Source organism: Haliaeetus albicilla, chromosome 14 (genome assembly GCF_947461875.1).
Source record: "Haliaeetus albicilla chromosome 14, bHalAlb1.1, whole genome shotgun sequence".
Lineage (NCBI taxonomy): Eukaryota > Metazoa > Chordata > Aves > Accipitriformes > Accipitridae > Haliaeetus > Haliaeetus albicilla.
In genome coordinates, this window is record NC_091496.1 from 36,037,171 (window position 1) to 36,063,148 (window position 25,978).

Genomic DNA, 25,978 nt, shown 5'->3' on the forward strand with positions numbered 1-25,978 from the left:
GCTGGAATGCTACCTATTTTCATCAAAATGTCCAAGTGTCCCAAAAGATTAGTGTTTAAGTGCCCTACAAAAAATACACAGCTTCAATATGAAAGAATTTCAATATGAAAGATATGCTGCATCGAAACAATAATTACCGACTAATACAAAAACTATCCTGACCCCAGAAAATGCATCCTATTTCCATTACCACCTCATTTGCCCTCTGAAACCTGTATGTATTTTTAGGAAAATGTGTACATACCACTTCTTGCTATTTTAATGACAGATTAGATACAGTGGGTCTCTGAGTTAGCAATGAGGAACATGCTGAGACAGCTGCAAATTTCTCCTAGTGACAGATTAGCCAAAGGCATGGAAAGAGATACCATAGCAACAAAGAGGCTGTCACAAGAGCAATCACTCTTTTCCATGGATAATATTTTGCTACAGTCTGTGCACTTACTTATATTGTACTCACATCCTTTTTATGAACCACAAGGTATTGCTAGTCACTGTATATATGTGTATTATTCCTATAAATCTTCATCTGAAATTAAGGTAGAAGGTGAGGAGTCTATAGACAGGGGCTCTGAAGTGAGACAGGGGAACAGAGCAGTTTTACAGTAAGGTTGTTTCTTAATTTATTCATACAGCCCCTTAAATAATATTAGGAAAAGCACTTCCTGTCATGATTTACTGCTGACACATGGTAGATCATTGATTTATCCTGTAAGTATTTCATGTTTCACCGTGGTCAAAGCAAAAGGCAAATTGTTTCATGTGATGGAAGTTAGTAACAGTTTTACACTGAAAAAATGTCATGTGGGAAATACATTGCCTTATTAGCGCTGCCTGACCACAACTACCATATGTCCGGCCTATCGGAAACATCCTAGAATAACCTATACACAGTATTTATACGATGAATTTCTGCTTTCTCTAATTACGTGTCATTACTACTGCTGTTTTTGAAAAGCCTGGAGGAGGAAGAGGTGAGGGAAGAGGCTACCACAATGCCAATATTTCTTTTCAACTCTGGCAGAAAAAACAGTAATACTTGTTCCACTTTTTTCCCCTCTGCTGCTGCTTAAAGAGCCTACGCATCTGTTGCTCATGCAGAGAAGCACAGATCAACAACTAATGTAGCTGCATTGCTAACACTGATGTCAGGCTCAGTTACAAGAAAAATGCCATTTTCTTCTCACATCCAGGGACACGTTTTAGCTCTCTCGTATTATGTTGTCTTACTCAAGCTGTGGTTGTGACAGCACTGGTAGTAGTTGCTTCACCACTAATGCTGCCTCCTGATACTGGGAATCTCAGTAGCCCACTGCAAAGCATTACTATGTAAAGGTAGTAACATTTACATTACTATGTAAAGGTCCTTTCATTCCTTGTGCTGAAAGGGTTATGAACAGCATATTTTATAAATTGAAACATAAATAAAATTACTGCCTTTCCTTTCAGCAGCTGTAATTAATTTAGAAACAATCCAGCATATGCAAGTGAGAAAGAGGAGATAGGGTAAAAATGTAAGCAGTATTTATAGATAGCAACAGAACTGCACTGATTCAGAGTAGTGGATTGCACGTACTGAACACCATTTGGCTTCATGTGCAGCCAGTTGGTGTGTTTGGATGGTACACTTTCTCCTCTTCCAAGAATGTTATTCAATTTTTAGTTTCTTTTAAACTCTGGATGCCATAATGTAAAATCAGATTAAATGGAATATTACAAATATCTGACTTCAGGCTCTCTCCAATATTGTTTTGGAATATAGATAAACACTCTCAGTATGGATTTCTCTCCATCTTGGCAATGTTTCTGTTCTTTTCACACTAGTCATCTATCTCTGGTATTGATTTGGAAAGCAGATTTGGATTTGGAATGTAGATAAATATACTCAATATGGATTTATTTTTGGCCCTGTAATATTTCTCTTTTATTTCTCTCTGTCCTTGTAATATTTATTTTATTTTTTTGCAGTACTCTATTTCGAATATTGGTTTGGCATATAGTTACATAGTAATATATTAGATATTGATTTCTTTCTGTTCTGCAGTGTGCTTTTCCCCACATATTAAAAATAATAGCCAGTTTTCAAAGTGACAATTGCAGTTCCTTCTGCCCCTCATAAAAGTGTGGGTGCCCAGCTATTCCAGAATCTGGATGCTCATTTCCAAAAGATAGCCCTTTATGACCTGTCTGAAAATACTACTTTCACTTGTTTATATGAAAAGATTCTCTTTCATGTCCTAGAGATTTTCCGAGGTTAATAATCAATACCTGCTATGCATTACATCTGATCTTTTGGGTTAATTTATAGTACTAGTATTTATTAGTATTAGTATTAGTATTATACCAAGTCAATTTGAAAATGACATGCACTGGTTGCCAATTTTTGCTGAACAATAGATACTGGATATGTTGCTCATCATAGTATAATTCACCGATTTAGCTCAAAGTTGTGTATCTTCAGAACATAAACATTTTTGAAACTTATATTATATTGAATTTGATAGTGGTCAAAGTCCAAAGCTTCCCCAACTGACAAAGAATGAAGGGGCTTTTTTGATCATCCTCCTACTGAAGACCACATCAAAGAGAGTAAAGTCTCCGAGCCACTGTCTTCCTATTCAACATTAAGTATCTAAATGTTAGGCACTAAGCTAGTCATCATGGCTTTCCTTTAGAGTTATTAGGGAGACACAAGCACCACCAGAACATAATTCATCTGACTTAGGACAAAATGAATTGTCCTCTGGAATGGAACAATTCTCTCCAATACTAAAAAGACAGCCTAGAGCTTAGGCCAGTCATCTCACTCTAGAGAGCCCTAACCCAAGCTAAGTCCAGTAAATTCCACTCCACATATTTTAACCAGAACTTAGTACTCAGTGTTAAACTATGCCTCATTCCACAAGCAGTTCTACCAAATCAAACTAAAACATTAAGCACAAGGTACTCTTTCATTACTGCACAATGGTTCAAAGTTGTGCCAGGTGCCGTTTAGACTGGACATGAGGAAGCATTTCTTTACCGAGAGGGTGGTCAAACACTGGAAAAGGCTTCCTGGAGAGGTGGTCGATGCCCCAAGCCTGTCAGTGTTGAAGAGGCATTTGGACAATGCCCTTAATAACATACTTTAGTTTGGTGAGCCCTGAACTGGTCAGGCAGTTGGACTAGATGATCATTGTAGGTCCCTTCCAACTGAAATAGTCTATTCTATGCTATTGTATTCTATTTCACATGAAAAACATCGACGCATATTTCTCTATATCTTCACAAAATATCAGCCCAGGGACACTTCCCCACTCCTGGGCACAAGTGCACATTTCTTTAGTCATGTCGCAGCTCCAGGATCTCAAGATGAGACCCAGGATGCACCACTGTACCTGCGTTCCTGTGCTCTAGTTTCTGCAGGAAAGACACTCGGGTTTATGGGCTGCCCAGGAGCCATGGCATGCTCCAAGGTAGTCCCAGGGTGGACGCCTGGGGAACCGGGACCCCAGGAGGAATTGCAGCATGCACTTTCATGCAGGTTACATGCAGCTTCTCGTGCTGTTATTTAAATTCAGCCTCTATTATAAAGATAACGGGCAATGTACTCTTCTTAAAAATACAAGTAAAGCCTGGCATCTGGATCTGCCCTTGAAAAATCCCTATCCAGACACCTCTGGTGTGGAATACACCCTGTAACTGAGAGAAACATGAAATTCTTTCTCCTCAGCTCTTATCTGACCACAAAATGTTGTTTTCCAGTCTTCGTAAAGGGCTCCTTTGTTTAATACAAACTCGTAGCATTTTTTTAATGTCATTGTCCATTTTATACATAATGCTGCTATATTTTGTGGTTTTCAACTAATGCGAAAATTCCTCTGTTTTAAATAGACATTTTCCTTATTTTGCAAAAAGGAAAGGAAACACAACCAAGGGAGCTTTTTGAATGAAAATAACTATATTAGAAAAAGGCTGTAAGAAGAAAAAATATTTCAAAGGTAAAAAAAATATTCTTTGGATTTTCCCCCTTTTTAAACACTTTTGTCATCATTTGAAGATGGCAACCTGACAAAATTTTTGTGTTTATTTATCAAAACATTGAGGCTAGCCATATCGGAAAAATTCAATTGCTTCCTCTCACAACAGTTTCTCAGTCTGGAGGAGAACGCCACAATGCGCCCGGTATGTCTTAGCTACGCATATAATCATTTCATCATTCTCCTTGAGTTCCTGAACATCCACTTTGTTGTGGCATAATGGTCAGGAACGCAAACACGCATTTCTTTATATGAAGTCAAAAAAATTACCTTTTTAGCAAAATTGTCATTGACTTTCCTCCCCTTCCCCTCCTGCAGGATACACAGAACCTAAGCAGTCAATTCTAAACCAGCACAAGTTAACTCAGCACTCAGCTTATTCAGACACACATTCCCCCCCCACATTCATTCCTTTTCCATGGTTAACTCCTAATGTCAGCCCTCTCCCACTAATATGTAGACAAATTAGGAAAAAGTTTAATCTTTCTATAATACCTGGTTTTGCATTCTGAAGGTAAATAATTTCCACCTGACTTTTCTTAGCATTTGAATTCTGAGTACCATAACATTTGTGCTATTTCAAATCCATTATTAATGTATTACCTTATTAGATCCTCATATCTGGACAAAATGCAAAACCTCAAGTAGACCACATTTTAAAAAATGTATTTGTTTTCTCCTATTATTCACTTGGCCTTTTTGCTTAATGACTGATACCATAAGTATTAAGAAGTTGGTATCATCATTTTTTACAATAGAGTGATTAAATATGCTAACAGAGGTGGACAAGCAGAATACCTCTGGTTTTATCTCTAACATAATGCCTAAATATTAACAGCTCGAGATGTGGAAACATAGGTGCTGCTTTTGAACTTGGTATACTGTAGAAGAGAAGATAGTACTTCAGTGGTTAATTGGGTTACTTTTTCTGCACAAGGAGGAGGCAAACTTACAGAAAATGTTTGGAGGTGAATAGAGACTTTCTTAGGCCTTTCAGGAAAGCCTTTACAAGGCTTTCCTGCAATACACTTAAATCACCCAAGCTGTTCAGTTCCCTTTGTTACTTTATGCTTTTACATTATACATGATAATCACATGTGTTATTTTATTTGACAATCAGAAACTTACTATTCGTGACTTCTTAATACTGACAATCTGTACAGTTCTTTTCATTTTTCTCTAAAAAGGGGGTTTTGAAACCACAGAGCACTTTAGAATTTTTCCTTTTATTTATATAGACTTTGTGGAGCAGAAAGAGGAGCTACAAAAATATTGTAGTCACTACATATTAGGGAAAAGTACTTGCTTTTTGATAATAAGCCACTCTCTTAACACAAAGAATTGCTCACATTTCCAATAGCTATGTGTATTTTTCTGAGCATCAGAACGATGTCTGTTAAAATCTCGGCCCCCTGCATCTGGAAAGAGACTTTCATTCACCTGCCACCTGGTTTCAACAACTTAGACCAACTTTCAGTCAGAAATTTGAATTCAAGTTTGTTTTGCAGATATGTGGGAAATGAAGGGAGAAGGGGGCAACGTACATCATCTGGACAAACCAGAAGGCAGAACAAATAGTGGGGAATTTAAGGGGATTAGTACTTTCCTTCTAGTGGTGGCAGGTCTGCAAGCAGGTTACGGTAGCCATTGTACTGAATCAGTACGTATGATGGCAAATAAAGAAAAGGACTGGCTTTTTCATAGCTTCACTTCTGAGGAGGTATGAAATGAGTCCTGAGGATTGCCACCATCCATGGAGGACAAGAAAAGTCCAACTCCTGCAAAAAGCCAGACATGCAAGTCTGCAACAGAGGCATAAGCCCATGGAGACAAGAGCCTTGGGCTTCTGTAGGTTCCTAACAGTGGACAGAACTTCATAACCTAGATCAATGCACAAAAACCTATCTTCTGACAAAATGTTAGGAAGAAATCTCCTCAAGGTGATTCTAATTGATATCTCGCCCTTTTGTGACTTGTTTTTTCCTACAGAAATGTAATCTGGAGCCACATTTTACTTCTTGCTTGTTAAACACTCCCAATACATATAAAATGGCATGCATTCCTTCACACTAATAGTGCCAAGTAGTAGCAGCCAAGACAAATTTCAAAACACACACACACATAATTCTTTTTCTATTTCTATTACTATTATTAAATTCTATCTAGTGTCTTTTGGTTATGTTATACATGCATACACATTTTACATGCATATAATCAGATTTGCATTGGCATGTACAAAGTTAATGTGGGCAGCATTCAAGCATGTTTAGCTTCAGAAGAAACACATCTGAAAGAGGATTCAGGAGTGGAATTTTATATCAAACATTTAGGAAGTATCCTTCCTTCAAGGAATGTCAAAATGTTTTAAAGACTTATACATACAGAAACTGAGACATGTAGGGCTCTCTGTGGAACAGAAGGAATGTAATTCAGTCAGTGCACGCTATATTTCACGACAACCAAGGTGTACCAGAAATTTAGTGCCTATGTAAGGAAGATTTCAGTCAAATGACATGGACACTCAAACACCTGCACAGACTAAACACCACACTAGTAAATCATGGCCTGACATTACAAACAATTGCTAAATACTGACAAGCAAAACCAGCCATCAGTATGTGTGGTGAGGTGTAGGGGTGAAGGTGTTTACGCTTACACACATGCATGTGAATCTTCAGAGTGCATTTTAATCTGTTTTATGTTGATGAAGAACTGTGTTGACCCTGTAGAGATACAATGCTGTAGTTTTAGGAAGTTTGAGTGCTTAATGCTTATCTGAAGAATTTGTTATTCTTCTGTTCCTCTTAGCCACTAAAAAGCAGAGATGACAGCATGTTTACCTTGTTTTCAGGCATTGTATATGATGAACATTAGATGTGTTTCTGTTAATGTAATTTTGAACCAATAATACAAAAAATGTCAAATGGAGAAAAGGAACTCACTGAAATTCTGCTAAATTTTTTTAGTAAATCCCAGTCATAAGAGACGGAAAGATCATACTTATAATGACACATCAAATGCGTACCATGCTCAGCGGTTTCTATGTAGAAACATGGTAATTCCATGTTATTAATAAAAATGCACTTGTTTGCCATCCTGTGAATGAAGAGCTTAGCAAGGCATATAGACTTTGTGCAACTGGTTTCAGAGAGAAATACATATTGGATTATAATACATTTGGTCATAACTGGTAGTTGAAAAAGGGGTCAACTCTACTATCTCCACTGCTTACCTGAGAAGGTCTGGCACACTGCTTACCATGTTCAAGCAATTGCAAAGCATGCTGAGAAAAGTGTGCAGGACCAGGAAGTCCAATCCCAGTATGACTCTCTTCCCACACTTCTTTAGTCTTCTCAACTCATGTCTTCTATGTGCACCCAATTTCCTGTGCACTTTTTTTTTTTACTTGTTGGTAACATGTCAGGTTGGTATCATACCTACCCTAGTTGTTTTTACTTTATTCCCAGAGGAACAGCTCCATCCCTTACGATCTGGAAGAACTTTACATTCCTCCCCTTCAAGACATGGTTGCATGTGGCACCACCATTTCTGCTCCACTATTGAAGCTACAAGAGAGGAAAACACATTTGCATGTTGTTGAAATGGACACTTTAATATGACATTATGTTGCAACATTTATTTTCCAGGAAAATGTTAAAAATATATTGACTGACAGCTAGTCTGTGATTTTCAGCCAGCTCAGAACCTTCATAAGAAATTAGGTCTCAATTTGCACAAGGTGCTCTGTGCTTCAAAGTCAATCTCTTTCCTGTGGCTTTTTTCTAATTTACTGCAGCTCAGGAACTAATTTCACAGCATTTCTTTCCAACCCTCATTTTTTCTTGCTCAGTCAGATTTCAAAGTTTTAAGCAGAAATTTCTTCTTTTGAGTTAGTATATTTTGCCTGATCTACTACATAGTCTAGCACAGCCTGATTAAATTTATTCCCCAGTGATGACATATTTACAGCTTCTCTGACAGCCATCAACATATCAACACTAAAGAGATCATGTAAAGGGTGAATCCATCCTGCTTCTCTTTCAGAGAAAGAGATGTGAAAAATTCAGCTAGTATTTTCCCAAATAAAACATATGAGCCTATGCCGGATTTGTTAAGTAAAACATTAATATTGCACTGTGAACAGGAAAAATAGTATTGTTCTAAAAAGACTAAAAACCAGCCAGAACTGTGCTGTTTGTTTGCTTGTTTGTTCCTATATGATAAAAATAAATATATAAATAAAATGTAAGACTGCAGCACATGAAAATGATATATGCTCATGTAGATTTTGCATAAACACTTTTAATTAAGTGAATTTCATACAACTCCGACGGCACTCTGTTAGTTAGGTCAAATTTAGCTTCTCAAGAGGTCTCTTTCACTGCCATCTAATAATTTTGCTTAGCATTTCCATGGAGTAATAGCAAATAATTCATTTTTCCCGTCTTCCTCCCATTCACCTTGGGCATGCCCTTCAAACGGCAGAAGCTTTCCTACTCTTATTTTAAATAGTTAACTGTAATGGAGTGGTTCTCACTGATGACATTAAGCCAGCAAAACCCCCTAGGAACACACAATGAAAGGAAGCAATAGAAGTAGTCGCACCATCAACACAAGAAGGAGCTGCCCGGGTGGTACCTGCTACCTGCCCAGGGAAGCAGGAGCACTTCACCGTCTGTGATCTTTCTTCTATCTTGTTCTTATTGCAACATCTGTGGAGTGCCACCACTTCACAGGTCCCCGTTTTAACATGGTGAGCTGTGAAAATAAGAAGATGAGCAATTTTATAACATTGCAAGGTAGCATCATACTGTTTGGGGGTTTTTTAATTAGAAATGCATTAAACTTGGCTCTGTAAGGCAATCTGCCACGCATGAAACTAGAATTGCAATGGTACTAACACAAGAATGTAAACTTGATTTCTTTTCCAAATGTAGTATAACTATCTCAGGCAGAAAACACTGGCTAAAAAAGAACAATTGGAGAAGGCTGCGTATGGGACTGTTCCAGTGAAGCGGGAAGCAGAAACATTATAAAACTAACCTAGAAACTATATTAATTTCTGGACTCCCATAAACAGCTGGGTATCTTTTCCAAGATTTTTTTTTTCTTTTTCCGCAAGGGAGAAACTTTGAAATGGAAGTGTATCAATGTTAAAATACCCGTACATGCATATGTTTTCAGAATCTGTGTTTCCAGACTTTATGTCCATGGCAGATGCAGTTTTTCATATGATATCCCCAAACCTTCCTGCAGATGGACAGAGAAGAACTGGCAGAATACAGGGAGAGCCCTCAAACAAAACCCAGGAATAAAATCTGCTAAGGAATCACATTTTAAGCCTTTCTGCCTGGCACTGCAAAGTAAGTCTGAGAACACAGGGAACCAAATTTTTCAAACAAGGGAGGCAAAAGGACAATCTTCATTATGCCATGTCCAGTAGCCATCACCCCCACCCATGCTGCTCTAACTGATCACCAGAATCATGCTACTGGAGTCCTGCGAGAGGACCAGTTTGGTAAGAGGGGAGCTACCAGACTACCCTTTCTGGTTCAGCAGCCAGTTACCGAAGGATCTGGAGTTCAGAAAAAGTCATTTTAACTGAATTTTCAGGGGTTACTGATACAAGATATTTCTGGGGATGGTTCGTATCCATCAGAAGGAAGGGAGAAAGAAATGTGAACTTTTAGCTGGTACTGACCTACAACCTTGTGTAGGGAGGAATATTAATTATGCAAAGCAATATGGGTTTTAACAGCACCCCTAAGTCCTCTACTTCTGCTGCTGTTTAACTTTTTGTATGCTTTATGCAATGCCTATGTACTGAATGCTTCAGCTACCTTTTATATCCCTAATGGCAAACAATAAACGAGAGTTTCCACGAGGAGAAGGCCCTACTAACAGGCTTTCAGGAGCCCAACACCGATCTCTGGATCCACTCAGTTGTTATTGCACAATATCAGCCTGAGGAAGGAAAACAAACTTGATGTAGGCTATGGACCCCAAGAACATGCCTAGAGGCAAAGCCACAGGCAGCAATTAGACTCCAGGTCTTCATCAACAAAACATAAACTAGCAAACATTTCATTCAGGCAATTATGCATTTTTCAGTAGAACAAAGTCCACTGAACAGTCTGCGATCTTTGTCATCACTCGCTGCATCCTTCTATGTCAGGTTAGATTACACTCCACCACATCATGCTGTACTACAGCTGAAATGATATAACACAATGTGAACAATTAACCCGTGATCCGGCATATTGTGATATGCTGAAACATTACACATAAATCAGAAATCTAGGAGACAAAAAAAAATCTTTTTGCATAAAAATGCTTTTCTTTGTTTTTTAACTATTTATCATTTTTAATTCAATAGAGGATGAGGAAAGCAGTTCATACTATCTGCCTGAACTTTGCAATCTCTGGCATTTTCATACCTTTGATGATGAGCAAATATTTTTACAGCTACTAGCACAGTCTGCTGCAAAAATTACTTTTGATTATTTTCCAAACAATTTCACTGGTATATATGCCAATAAAACAATTTAAATAAACACATTCATTTTTCTCAATAAAACAGTTATAACTTTTTTTATTTGTGAATATGATAAAAAAATTATTCCAAGATATATTTCAAATATATAATATATAGTAGAACAAACACACGCTGCTTGTGTAAGTTCACATTAATTTTAATTTTGATAGGCAATTACACATCTTATACACACACATGATAACACAAATTCACTAATTTGTATTTTTTGAAAGGTACATAAAAACCCCAGACACTGAATCTACAAAAGAAAGTCAATTTAGTGGTAGGATGTGAACTTTATCCCACTTAATTTTTCACTAGATTAGTTTTCAGTCCTTATTTGTATTCTGATGTGTATCACTGATCCTGAAATTTTGTTTCCTCACTCTTGTATTCAATAGCTTTACACTGCTCTACCAGGTCTACAGAAATGCCATAATATACCTGCTAAGAGAAAACAAATTACAATGTGCACCAATAGCCATCTGGAATGGAAGCCAGTTAAAAGAACTGCTATAAAATTCTGTGAGGGAAATGTTCATACTAAAACAAAACTTTTGAAAGACTTGTTCTGTAGTAATTAGGGAGAGAAAATCAGGCATTTTAAGACTTTTAGGGAAAAAAAGAGTGTAATTAAATGAAACAGTCACTTAAATTCATGTGCAGTACGGAAAAGCATTTCAAAGGGTGGAAAGATACATGAAAAATGGGAGAGAACAAAAAATAATCACATACTATTGATAGTATTTGGGGAATCTTTAACAAAGCTGCTTTGAAATTTTCTAGGTATAAAACCAAAACAACTTAGAAAAGTATACAAAGATATTTCAGGCATTGAAAATCTAGGCCAACCATCCTCTAGTTTCTATTTACCATGTAGAGCACAAAATGAATATTCCTTGAGAGGAAATGTAGGGATTTCAACTCCTTATGCTATCAAATAATTAAGTTCCAGTGCAGTAAGTACAGTATCTGTCACATTCATGTGAAACGAAAGCCTCTATACAGTAGATAAAGGATTTCCCACAACCTAATACAAATTAACCTCATTAAGCCACTGAACCATTCCACGAAAGGAGGATACTACTTTAGGAGATTCACATTTTGGTTTTGTTTCTTTTTCTCCTAGCACAGACTTCAAAGTATGCTGCTTGCTTTGCAGAAAATGTTTGAGGAACTGAATGTCATTTTTGGAATCCTACAGAAATTCATTATTCAAAACCACTGCAAACACTCAGCCCTGCATTCTCTGCTAATGCAAGTAATCCTTCCTGAAATCAATGTGAAGAAGGACTGAAGAAAGAGACTCAGAGATATCTACGTGTACAGACTGTGAAGTTTTCCTGATGATTATGCATAACGTAATATATGTATAATATATGTATATATTATCTTCCAGAAGACGTAACACTGTATTATGAAATCATCACTTGGAAAACAGACATAACCATATCTCACCCATTAGCGGTATATCCTGTAATTAACCTGCCACTTTTATAGCATTTTTCATGTAGTAAAATCATCAATAGCTATCTCATAAATCAGTATGATATTGGTACACCAAAATTGTAAGTGTTCATAATCACGCTCTTGGAAAAAAATAAAGCTAAGTAATTATTATTCTGCATTTTACATAAAATTGAATGCACTTAAAGAGTATGTTTAAACATACACAGCAAAGACCTTTAAATATATAAAAATTCTACCTGTTCTTGTTCCTTCATGGCACCTTTAAATTTCTTTCCTTCAGTTGAATGAAACTTCAGTCGTATCTGCACCATGCACTAGCACTAAGTTACGGCCCTTACTCCTCTACTTCTGTGGGAAGTTTGTTCCAGGATACAGTTCAAGATTAGTATTTTGCAACTCACAAATATGAATATAAGGTATTTAGTGTAGATGCAGTGTTATACACAAACCTAGCATTAAATCAAGGAAATTCTTCTGAATTCCATTGTTTATTATGACCACCATTTCCGAGCCTTGCCACTTAAACGTTCATGTCCAAGTCTGCCACCCACCTGCTCGGCAATTTGAATATTTTCTTTCTTGAGAGTTGCACGGGTCATGCGTTAACACATACACTGGCCATTATCATAGAGGAAGAAATCATGTTTCCATGGACTAGATGAAATAAAGTCACAGGCTATTTCTGTCCTCAGGTTCCCCATCATTGCAGTAGCCACGTACAAACAGTGAAAAAAACCATCAAAAAGGCTCTGTCATGCTCTCTGCAAAGACACAGGCACAAGTGGGTGATACAGCTAAACCCATCTAATGACTAACAGCTACTGGAAGAAAAAGAAGACCCCTTGTCCCTTTTCCCACACTCTTTCATCCCCTGCTTGCATGAACATTGTCATTTGATGGTGACAATGGTAAACCAGGGATTTAGACTGGCAGAAGAATATCCCCTTTTTTTGTAGAGTTGGTTCTCTACCGGTTTAGCTCCTACAGCTGGGTGCAGAGACTAATGAGCAGCAGTTTCAGCCATAGGCAAGCAGCAGGAGCAGGCAGCCACGGACACACGATTACCTCCGCCTGCGGAAACCAGTTCCTATAGCGGCTTACAGGCACTGCAGCTCTGCACTCCTACATGAAATAAATGTATCTTCTTTTACTCCATTTCAGGTAATTCCTCTGAGGTCAGAGAGACTATGTAAAGTACGCAACGCTTTGTTTGCTTGTGTCTGTGTGGTTTTTAAAGCTTTTCGCAAAACCAAAGCTTTAGTTGAAACAAGAAGCAACAGATCAGCAATAAGGAGAGGAGTGGAAATGACTCTTAGCCATGAGTTTCAATCCATATTACATCTAATATTATACAAACTTTGACCTTGCTGCCATCTTGGGTATAATCAGGAAGATGTCCCATATGAAATACTAAAGTGACCCAGTCTTTCAAAGTAGGCACATAAGCAGTCTTTATTCATGTAAACCATATCCACATGAGTAATCGCATTAAGGATTATAATGGAACTACCTTTTTTAATCACCATCCACAAGGAAAAACAAACAGTGTATCAGCAGATTATCAACCTGCTTCATCCGTTTCCCCAAGTGATTAGTCACTATTTTATACCACAATATTCAAACAAGTGTGTAAGGGGGGATTACTGATATCAGAAAAAATAAAAAAAACTAGTGGTTATAATGTGCCATTTTCCAGATTAGGTTCTAAATCACTGTCCTATTCTTAAGTGACCAGGAAAGAAGTGAGTTTTCTTGTTCACATAGTCTATTTGCTTTGTTCCTACTGATTGACACAGAAAACAAATGTAGGTTATCTTTCTGCCACACTTCAGCAATTTCAATATGTCATATCAGTCTCAGAGTGTCACTGTAGGTAGGAAGGATACAAATAAACTTGCAAAATCTCTCACACAAAAATGCACACTTACACACAGTATTGTTGCATTTTTTCAATAGTTCAGTAAGTGTTAGTAGCTGCCACATCTAAGCAATCAAAATCTTATGCAACTACAGCTAGGCCGGGATTTCCACACAAGCTTTCTCTAAATTGTCTGACAAAGAGATATGAAAAGAAATACACTGTCCACTTCCTTCATTCAATTAATTTCAATATTTTTCAATATTTTCTGTTATATCCACCTAACAGCTGGCAGGGAAAAACCTGAATTTAGTTTATTCATATGCTGTCAGCAATGGTGGTGATATTCTTGCAGTCGTGTGATCTAAGAACATAAGCAATGTGAAGCTTTTTGCTAAAGACAAAATCTTTGATTTGACCAGTCATTAGTGTAATTGGGAAGAAAGCAGACAAGATTTTGGGGACATAAGCTTCAGTTTGCTTGTGTGAACACGAAACAACGCACACCTTCACTTCAGCTCCATGGGCCAGAGGAAGAACTGGCAGCACAGACATCAGGAGAAGCAGAGGTGTTTCCCGTACCAGTCATAATCTCGTTACCTCTGGCCTGCAGCAAGCCACCGACTCCCAAAGAAGCACTGGTAGATACACACTGAAAGGAACCTCACTGAACACGACCTTTAAAGATCGGATTCAAACCCCTTTGAAATCAATGGGTCTGGTTTGATCAGTGGGTTTGGATCAGAATTTCAATGAAAGATTTACATTTTTTTTATTTTCAGTAAAGGTGACATCTGGATTTGCAACTGAGATATTTATTCTCATGATTGCATACGTAGCACATATTACAGTGATTGAGAAAATGATGACATGTAGTCTAGATATGTGACTGAAACATATGATGAATTAAGATTATTAAAGCACAGTATCCAAGCAGTGTAACTATTTTTGAAATCTAGTCAAATTTTAGTACACATTGTACCTAAAAGTTGGCACCCTGAGAGGGGGGCGAAAAAACCTCTTTCCACATGTTTTTTTAATTTTATTTTTTTACAATTTTTTTTATTGCTATGACAAACTTAAGGAATTTTTAAAATTGTAAAAATTCTCAAAACAAATAAAAATATTTTATTTGGAAAAAAAGCCTCCTTGGTAGTCCTTTTGTTTTTTTTTTCCTGTTTGGCCAGTGAAGTGAAATATCAATTACAGACACAGCAGTAATTCCTGTGTCCTCAGTGGTGACAATGAGGTATGCCACAGTTGTGGTACATCTCAGGAAAGGCACTCATGCTGCTTTATTTTCCAGATGACACATGGAGTTGCACTATAGAATCAGCAGGAAAAAATGATAATTTTGTGCTGTCTTATTCTACACTATCATTACATTCCACACGGCTACTTAAAAACTTATCTAGCTCTCTATTCCATTGATGCCATGCACATTTAAAACATTCACGTAGTTCCAAACTAGTGTACAACTAAAAACAAATACCAAATTTCACTTTTAAAGAGAGAATTTTCTGTAGCGAGAAGCTGCTTTCTGTGTCTTGATGATCCCTTTTCCAAATACCTAGAACTGAGGATGTGCCAAATAACCCTCACCTTAGCATGGCCTCTGGCTAAACACGAAGACCCTGGGGGTCCGGAGGAGCCCCAGAATGCTAATGAGCCCCAGAGTGCTAATGAGCACGAAGGGAGCACTCTGCCCTGGTGCTCCCAGCGCCATCCACGGGGTGTGATGAGCCCCTGGGCCTCGTAGGAACCCCACTGAGATGAGTCAATGCAAGAAACTGCCTCCCCAGAAAGCCTTGCAAGGCTAAAAGGAGTTATTGCATACAGTGGTCTAGGACCTGTTATCGGATGAAGGGGGAACAGAATTTTGAGATTGAGTCAGATTCTCCATCAGACATTTTGTGGAATCGTGTGAGACTCATCACGGGGTGCTTAGCGGAAGGACCAGGGGCAGGGAATGGGAGGGGTGAGGGTGGACTGGGGAGGAACACGCGTGAGTCAATAAAGGGGACAGCATAAGAGGGGACGGTGAAGAACACACAGCGCAACTGAGCAGTACACTCGCCTGGCTAAGCCGCCTGCGCAAACACTGCGAGCTATCCTACATTCTTGTTAAATCCCATTTCTATCTTTTTTGTGCGTGAACTCTCTTCTCTGAGTGGGTATGTGTGAATGCTAGGGAAATTTAAGCCAGACTAGTTGGTGATAGATTAAAAGATCTGATTACCTCCAACTGGCATGGGATCACAAACCTCACGGGCTCGTGAATCCAAGTGAAAGCAACTGGCAATATGGGGGCACCTCGGACCAGCTACCAGTCAGGCTCAGTGTCTAAGACCAGATATTGGAGTGATCCATTTTGTGTATTCATACATATATGTCCCTCCACCAGCAGACTTCAATCTTAATCAGTCAGAGAAGAGGACTGAGCCGTCCATTGTATGATTGCTGTGTGCATTAACGTGGGTGCCAGGAAAAGCATTTTCTTTTGTCTGCATCTATCTGAGTAGCTGGCTCTGTGTGTACTGTGCATGTGTGAGTCTGTGTGTCTATATTTTAATCCATATGTGTCTAAGGAGCATACATGCTCAGCCTCATCATTGGCAGGACCTGGGGATAAGGAGCCGCAGCAGCTTCACATCTACTCAGCTACTGTATTCACCAGCCTCTAACAGATGCGAGCATTAGAAAACTTTTGGAAAGAAAAAAAAAAACAAGGAAGACAGAGGCAGCATTTGGCAAAATCGCATTTAACCCTCAGCATTTGCTTCTAAGAAATGTACACAGACTGTCAAGATAATTCTCTCCTATTAGGCAGATTACCTGCTAGATCAGCAGATCAATAGCTGTAGAGAGGCACATGCCAAAACACTTCAGTGAGTCAAGCAGAAGAGTTGCCCTGTTCGATGAGAGCAGTCCATCCCACGCCAGAGGCCATGCAGACTGGTTTTTTTCCTTGATTTGGGTAATGGTATGATGTGGACAACTCCTTCTCATGCAAATATTTCCTAAACCCCTACGAACACACCTTATTGACAGGTCTTTGAGATCTTATTTACTGCATTCACGCTTCCATGCCGTGCACCTCAGCTACAGCTATTAAAAGTCACTTGGTCACCTCGGGCACTGAAAAAGTCCAGATAGATCACCAACGATGTCCTACTTACACCAGCGGAGAACTAGTTTACTGTAAAAGTACAGGATTGCTTTTCATTTCTCTTTTACTCTGATGTCTCTTGCATCTTGGGGCATGTTCCCAGGTGAACTGCTAAAAAGCAGAGCTGATTGCTCAGACCGATTATTTTTGCAGTACCATCTGTAGGCAACACATACACAAAAGATCCTGCTAACTGCAGCACCTTCCGGGCTTCTTGGATTCAATGTGGTGTTCTCTCTCCTGAGAGAACAATTTTGAAATAACAAGAGTCATTCCTGGTGAGTGTTTATTCTGCAGATGTTAGCCCAGCTCCTCTCATTGGGCTGCCTCTGCCATGCAATTAACCTGGTTAGTCCGAGTCACCACTTGGGTGAAGGATGGTAAGCAGAGATCATATGACAACACTATGCAGACAGCATCTCTGGTAGCCTTTAAAAACCGAGCTAATGAATTGTTTGCCACAGTCACGTTGCCAAGCATACTTTTCTGCACAGTGCCAAAGAAAAATCTCATCCATCAGCTTGTCTGCCAGCCACCAGTTATAGCCATCTGTGTGGGAAGACTTTTTCCCTTTTGGAAAAAAATCAAGGAAAACTACACTGTAAGCATTCCCCCAAGAAGAACTCACTAACGACCCTGTGAGATCGAGCCTTAGATATTCCTATAGCAAAACCTATGCACTGAAATGGGCTGAAGGATTGAGTTATCTCCACTAAGAGAGAAAAAGACTACTGGAATAACACAGCAAGCTGGCACAGTCCTGGCTGGTCACACAATCTTTACAAACGTAAAACCACAGATGGAGCACTTCATGTAGGATCTCTTGGACCTGAAGAGCTCGCAGCCATCTGACTTCTTTATCCTCCTGGCCTTGCCGAGGCTAATTTTATTCAATCAGTCCGTTGGCAGAAGCGAGCCAGTCTTACTCAAATAAGCTTATCTCCTCTCTCACGGAAGTCTGAGCCTTTTTATGGCAATGGCTACAAACGACGCCTTCGCGCCAAACCTTTAGCCGAAGACACAGGAACCCAAGACACCGCCAAACCTTTAGCCGAAGACACAGGAACCCAAGACACCGCCAAACCTTTAGCGAAAGACACAGGAACTCCAGGCACAACTAGTTTTCAGGTAGCCTGAAGGCTAATTTCCTCTTCTTCATACGACCCCCTCTCAGCCCAGAGTGCTGCCCTCCCTACGTGCCCCTTCCAATTTTGAAATCAGATGATCGCTAGGTTCACGAAACCACAGAGGGTTCGGAGACGAGCCCACGAGCGGCGATCGGTCGCGATCCCGCAGCTCGTTAGACGTTGATCCGCTGGAAGAGGAGGAGGAGGAGAAGGAGAAAAGACCGCCGCACGTTCGCCCGCTCCTCCCTCACGAGCGGCTCAGCCCCCCGGCGGCAGCCGCCCCGCCGGGCCTGCCCGGGCCCGCCGCCGCCGGTGCCAGGCCGGAACCGCCGCGCCATAGCCGGCCCGTCTGCTGAGCAGCGGAGCAGGCCAGGGAGGAGGCCGGCGGCGGCAGAGGCCGCCGGTTTCCTCACAGGCCAGACACGGAGCCGCTTGGCTTTTTGCAGGCAGGAGGCTTCCCACGTTTCCTCTCTAGCAGCTGCGGGCTGACACCATCCGCAAGACGAGCCTGCGTCGAGCTGGCAGGGAAACACCCCGGGCGAAGCGCAGTTTATAAATATTACAAGAAGTCAAAAGCCCCAGTATTTCCGAGGTTGTTATCAAACATGTTAAGCAAACGATATATTAAAGTGTGCAGACATTTTGTAAATTAACAGGCTGAGGTTTGAGATTACTAATTATATGATTTCACAGAGAAAAAAGACCAATCCGGCTCTCAGGCACTCAAAAGAACATTTGGCACAAAGACTTTTTATTCTCTCCTACTCTCTCTGTGGGCCTGCTGCCAAATAGCTCGACTCAGCAAGAAGCAGCAGCACATGTCTCAGAGCAGCCTTCAGCATCTGACAGAATACAAAAACCCCCACATTTCTTCCTCAGTCTCAAGGCTTCAGAAGCCTGTAGTTTACACAGTTTATGGGGAATACGTTTCCCCCGTTTCCTTAGATGACTCTCATTATTAATTTTCTTTTCTTTCCAGCTGACCCAAATGGTCTCAGGGCACATTGTACCAGATGACAAATTAACGTGTTCTCAGGGACGCAGCAGAAGAAAAAGAAAAGAAAGCTCGTTTCCACTCCTACATATTTGAATGCCCCTCTGGCACACAACCCTCACCTGAAGTAACGTCTTAAGAAAAGTGCTGTGTATGGGAGTCTCTATGAAATAGAGTAAGTGTAACAAGGTGGAGAGGTAAATTCAGTAGTCCTTTTGAACAGCCTGCTTTCGGGCTTCTCATGCTTATTAGAAAACAGCTCAGGCACCTCAGTGGACTTTAGGTGCCTCTGTGGAGGCAGCGGCTGGAGCCCAGGCAAGGACAATTGTGATTTCCCCAAAGAAGGATGCAGCTGGGTCCCTGTGCTCTATTTCCACCTCAACACACATCTAGCTGCTTATCTGTGATCTTGCTTCCACAATTAAGGTACTTATTTATTTATTAAGGTGCAGAAACTTATTTAGGTAATAGATCTTGGTAATAAGAAGGTCGATTTGTATTTAAGCACCTGAATGTCACCATGAATTCCGTTATTGAAGTATTTATGGTTTATTCCACTTTTCTTTTTAAAAAAATATGCTTAGCACCCCTTACTCAACCTATGCAAAGATTCTTCAAGGTTAGAAAAGCAACAGCCCCCCAAAGTTATTTATTTGGAAAGTCTTTAATAAATTTCAGCAAAAAAAAAGAAGACTAAAGAGAAAGCAATGACTTTCAAAGTAAGCAGCACAAAGATTTTTTTATAAGGATGAACATGAACATCACTTGTTTAATACCTGTACTGAAGAACTATTAAGCTGATCAAACCTAGAATACACGCTATAGCAGAAACACTCTGGGAGTTTAGTGATGACCTGATAGAAACCACTCAGTTAGGTCAAGGTAGACTTCTGAATATTCTGCCAACTTCAAGATTCCCATTGTGCAGAATTTTCCCAAACATAATATTCAGAATACTGAGTCAATCTATATCCCTCTTCTATACAGAAAGGCAGTTATGTACACCTGTGCACCCATTCATCTAGAAAGGATTTTTAAATAAAAATGTACCGTAAGATTCTGAAAATACTTTTTTACATTCATATGTGTGAGTATATTCATCACATAAATATGTGATGAAATTTAACATTACTTATCTATAAAAAGCATTTAATTTTTGGAATTCCACATTTTAAAACCTCTCCAAGATTTTTGCTTGCTTGGCTAATTGTTTTTTACAGATACAGACTTTTAGTTGGTGTGTCAATTTTTTTCTTTTGGGGTTTGTTTTGGCATTGTTTTGCTTTGCCTTATCTATTTTCATGACTGGATAGAATGGTATCTCTCTACTAACTTAAAGTTTCTTTAATTCTGTAATGCATTTTTGTAATGCATCACATTCCATTTTGCAGCTCTGTAGTCCATTTTTACTCTAATCTGTCATTTAAACCGAATTATCAAATATACCTTGAAATATTCCTCCCACAAATTGCAGGCACATATATGCACACTCGCCTTTCTGAAAACTATGTAACTGGTTTTTTTCTTTTTCCTTTTCCACCCCTGCCTTCTAGGACTTCCCCACAGTGCTTCAGACTCCCCCACATGTTAAGAGAAACTCCGTAGGATGTCCCAGCACACAGTTCACCATCTGAAAGAAAGATCTTAATTTTAAGTTTCAGCTTGCTTCTGTAGAGCCCCAGGCAAGCTCTTTGAAGTGCAGAGTCAGGGGAGGAACTTAACTCAGGCCTTTAGAAAAAAACTGCTAACAAGGCACATGTCCAGTCCTGTGAAATCCCCTCTTTTAGTGATCTCCCCTGCTACAACCTTCCCTCTACATTATTGATTCCATATAAATAGCAAGTCTCTAAGCCATGGGCATGATGAATCAATAAGTATCTAGACAGAGTCTATGAATTGAAACTGGATGGCCTGGGAAGAGGCTGGCTATTCTTCAAGACAGAGGAAAAGAAAGCACATTTCAACAAGCAAAATAAAAGAGGAGAAACTGCCAGGAGAACCACCGAGAGCTGTGCAATCAAGAATATTTCTGCTCAAAGATTCCCAGAAGATAATACTTTCAGATATCTCTTCTTGCTGAAAAGGTACGTTTTAAGATGCTCCTAGCAGACTCCCTGGCACTTGTTTCTGAAGGAACTCTTGTTAATAGCAGCTGTTGATAGGAAACATATACACCACTCTCATTGCTATCCAAAGTCAGAAGCTGCAAAAATATCACAGTTCCCAGAACTCCAGAAGCCTGCTTTGTAAAAACTGTCAGGTAATGAAAGCATCTGAAGTAATTCACACCTTCAAGAGAAACCTATTGAAAACCAAGATATAGGGGAAAAAAAATCATAATTATTCAGGGACTTCTTTGGATCAATGAGCACACGGCTTCATGCTTGGCATTTTACCCTGTATGTCTACGGAAGCTCAAACAGTGCATCCAGGGATGCAAGAGGCCATGCCAGGCCAACTCATGATCCCTTTTCACTACTGTCCATCCATGAAATAAGCCAGGCACCTTGTGTATCTAGACCACTGCTGAGATGCAACTGCAGACCGCAGCAGAGCTCACTGGACAGCTCTTGGGTGTGAGCCTTCCAGGACTGTAAAAAGTACACCTGGAGTAGGATGTAAGTAAATGACTAGTAAACTAATTTTACATTACCCCAGACTGGTCAAGCCTCCTGCATTGAACATGAGACTCGCAGACCAGCCAGGCAGCCATGCCTCCTACCGTGCAGCGAAGGAAAGCTACAGCGCTGTGCTGCTTCTGTTGAAAAGGATGGTGAAGGGGCCGCTGGTCAAGGTGAGCTTCCCAGCCCTCACCAAGTCCAGCTCCCACAGCTCCTCCTCCGCCGTGTCACCCAACACTCAGATCCATCCTTCCCCAACAAGAGCCAGAGCAATAATCTCTCAGCCACCGGGAACGAGGTACCCTCCGAGGTGCCAGAGACTGCTCGTGCCAAAGGCAGAGTGTCCACTGCTCTCACATCTTTCTCACTGCTGTGAAAGGGGTGGCCCCTCAGGGAGCAATGAAAATTATTAAAAAAAAAGAAAAGAATTGTAATGGTCAAACTTTAATTGAAATGTTGCTAATAGGAACTTGCAAGGAAGCACTTAATATATAGGCAAATGACCATCTGCACATAAAATATACAAGCTGTATACATTTTTATGGCTGCATATTCTTTGATCTTTTTTCTACTTTAACGTAGGATTTTCCTCACATACATCAACATTAGAACCTCAAAACTTCAATCCTCAGATCGCTCTGAAGAGTGAATTTTAGTTAAATAATGGAAAGACAGTAGATTGAGAAGCAGTTGTTATCTGTGGGCTAGTTTGCATATACTCTTTCAAAAGTCCCAAGTGCGAAGCTGAATGCCAAATACAAGACAGAGTAGTGTGGTGTATTTGTCTTCCAGTGCCTAACAATGTGTCAAAAATGACAACAGACGAGTGGCCATTTGCAAATATCTGTAGGGTCATGCCTCTTTTCAAGGTTAGATGAAATTGTTATGGGGAAATAACCAACTACCCACATTTCCTTAGAAGTATCTACACTGACTCATGACAAATATTTTTACTGCTTTAGTTCTAAAATGCACACCAGAAAAAATAAGATGTTAAATAGCTGTCCAGGTCCACGGCACTGATATGTTGTGAAGGGAGCCAAGCATAATCTTCTCTAGCATGTGGAAGACTGTCACAAAACAAGAATTGCCTTCCCCTTCGATTCACCACCTTAAAGCTGAACAGCAAGGGGATACACTGTAGGATTTGACAAAAGCCATTCATGAGATACCTTGTCTGATCGCATACACAAATCTAGTGGGAGTTTTATCTTCACAGGGCTCACAAGTCAGGGAAATCTTGAGAATAATCCTAGTGCATATCCTCCAGATGCAGCTATACTTAGCAGAGCATTGTAAAACAAAATAAAAAGATGAGGAAATCAGAAACTGAAGATGCAGTGGAGTGAGCCGGCCTTTCCTGAATTCAGTGGTACAGCCTTGCTTTAACACCTAATTCTTTATGGGAAAGTGCTGCATTGCCTAGGAGTTATATTACGACTGGGCACCTGTAATTTCTAAGGAACAATACCCACAATAAAAAAGTAAACACGGACACTGTGAATTTCCTTTTATTTCACACACAACTACTCTGATACTTGTGGTTTGTGACTGCTCTTCACTTGGATTTTTACTTCAGCAAATATGCTGCATAATACAAATGCTATGTGATTATTTCTGATCCTCTGTGCCACCTCTTCAAGGGAGTGGCATGTTCATCCACATTTCCTTTGCTGTACAGTTATTTCTAGACTCTAGCAACACATATATTACATGAATATTTTGTCAGCTGAATGAACAGAAACCAAATTTCTGCAATGTATGCATGGTTCAGAGCCCCCAAAGCAATGTACAGCAGTGTCTGAACCTGCAAACTGGAGAGACTTGCTGCAGTTTTGTCTCTGCTTATTTTTTTCAAGTATTATACATATGCATACATACATACATATACAGTCATGGAAATATAAGAAAGTGTCTCTAAGTAGAAGGATCCAAAACTTCAACACATCAGTGGATCTTGACATTTTTATTCACTTTCTGAACCTTTACACCATCATTTATTGTATTAGTATAACAATAAAGAAAGTGGGGTTTCCACTGTTCTCTACAAAAGCAAAGACACATGTCACTATACATTGGATGTCTACAGCTCTGGCATCTAATCTAAGCTGGACACCCCTGTATAATCAATGCAGAGGGAGAGAGAGAAGCACCTCCAGGACGTAATACCTGAATTTTAAGCATGCAAAATTAGATCATTCCGTAAGGGAAAGAGCTACATCAGCAGAGACATGACTTGGTCCCTGGTTAGTCATTCCTTTTGGGAGATTGCCCTCATGAGAATCTGACATTACTACAATACTGAATAGGCCTAACAGAACGTCACTGCTCTACCACCATGTCTGCTCTAGCACTGATAATATATGTGTATAACTAAACCAAGCTAAAATATATCTACTGATTTATCCTCCACTGTGAAGTTGACCTCTGAGATCTCAGACATTTGCCAGGACTCAGCAGAGGAGTGACTTTCAGGTCCAAATATAACACTAAAGTCAGAGGAAGAAGCAAAAGGACATTTGAGGAACATACTCCCCTAGCTATTATTTTAGGAGCTTTTAAAATGTTACTAGTTATGGTAGCAGCAAATCTAGAATGATTTTCAAAGCTGTCTTTAAACAGTGAACTTGCTCCCTCAAAGAAAAAAAAAAAAAAGAAACTTAGAGGACTCAAACAGGCTTCCTGGATTTAAAATACATCACTGATTTATCTCCTCATTGTAGACAATTCACTCTAATAAAGGGACACAGAAATAGTTTCAAGCTTATAAATCCCACTCTATAGCTATAAAATAATATTTCCATATTTTTCTCCAGGTTGTCTGTAAGAAAGAAATCTCATGTGTCCCATCTATCTCCTCATTAATTATTCATTTCTGCTACACATGAATCTAGGAGATTTTTCCATAAAATAAATAAAGTACAAAATAAATGCCAAACATAAAAACTTCATTAAAAACTACTGAAATTGTTACCCCCAGTGATCATCGTTATAAAAAACGGAGTGATATTTTATAGTTTAACACTCCTCTCCTACAACGATTCTATTAGGATAAGCCATAATCTGGCATTTTCTCATATTTTTAGTGTGGGTCATAATGCTGCTTAAGTGTAGACTGTTGTATTCCTAGCACCCAGCAGAAGAGAAAATTAGTTTATAATCACTCCTACAGATCTGTTTGGACAATAGAACAGATTTTTAGGAGAGCTTTTCTGGCAGCCAGGATCAGTCTGATAAGTGGGACTTTTTACATTTTTTTTTTCCCTTACACCACTGTTTAGTGTGATAGTTTTAAATGGCAGTCCTTCACAGGATTTATTGTATATCCAGGTTAAAAAATGCTCATTAGACTAAATTATATTTGAAAATAGAAGCAAGAGCTAGACTTGAGAATGGTATTTATTTGCTTCAGCAAATTCATTATTTTTAAAAGTACTTTCACTTCTTATTGTCAATAGTATCCAACAGACTAGCATTGTTTATTTCAGAAAGATGAAAAAATAATGAAGGTAAAATGTCACCCATGATGAAATAAACCACATGAACTGCAAAATAAGAGTATGATTGCCATATGCCATTCAGACTAATTTAGTTTTGCTCTGACTTTCAGCAAAAAACTTCAAGTTGTAAATGCCTATAACATGAATATAAAATGTTGATAATCTATTAAGGGAGGGTTTAGTCCAAAATAATTAAAAGATTTTTGTGTTTTGCTATTTCCAAAAATAGCTGATTGACTCTGAATATTTTTGGGGTACTTCTATAACTAAAAATCAGCTGTTCTAGAACATGGCATTTTTACAAGCAATAATATGCAGTGGTCCTTCTGGCATTTATTTTTTAAAAGAAAATTTAAAATGACAGCAGTTTAAAAATTCTTTCTTTTTCTCTAACATGTAGGTTTTACTTCAGATTTGTGAAGTACAATATACCTAATCCCCCTCTGGTAGCTAAGCTCTTTTCTTCAGTCATTTTCCTCTACACAAGCTGTTCTTCAGAGTCAACCCAGGAAAATGTAATGACAGTAATGTTGTGACAGAAGGAGGGTGGGAAATACGTACTGTCCTTAAATCGCTTAGCAGAACATGCATCTAATGATGCAGGGCAAAAACTGAAAAGTCAAGAAAGGCATGAGATAAAACTGCTGAGTACTGTCCTTGCACTGGTGTAATAGGGATCCTCCTA

General features: G+C 39.2%; 1 protein-coding gene across 2 annotated transcripts in view; it reads right to left on the reverse strand.

The window, feature by feature from the left end:
* Positions 1-25,978, reverse strand: part of TAFA2 (TAFA chemokine like family member 2) — a 196,658-nt gene that overhangs the window by 16,384 nt on the left and 154,296 nt on the right. For both annotated transcript variants that reach the window (XR_011327821.1, XM_069802268.1), the window contains exons 3-4: positions 8,625-8,777; positions 7,461-7,585 (exon numbers count right to left, since the gene is read on the reverse strand). Coding sequence is in view for 1 of the 2 variants with exons in the window: in XM_069802268.1 (XP_069658369.1) it covers positions 7,461-7,585; positions 8,625-8,777 (278 nt within the window). In the remaining variant the exon portion in view is untranslated. The remainder of the gene's footprint in view (positions 1-7,460; positions 7,586-8,624; positions 8,778-25,978) is intronic.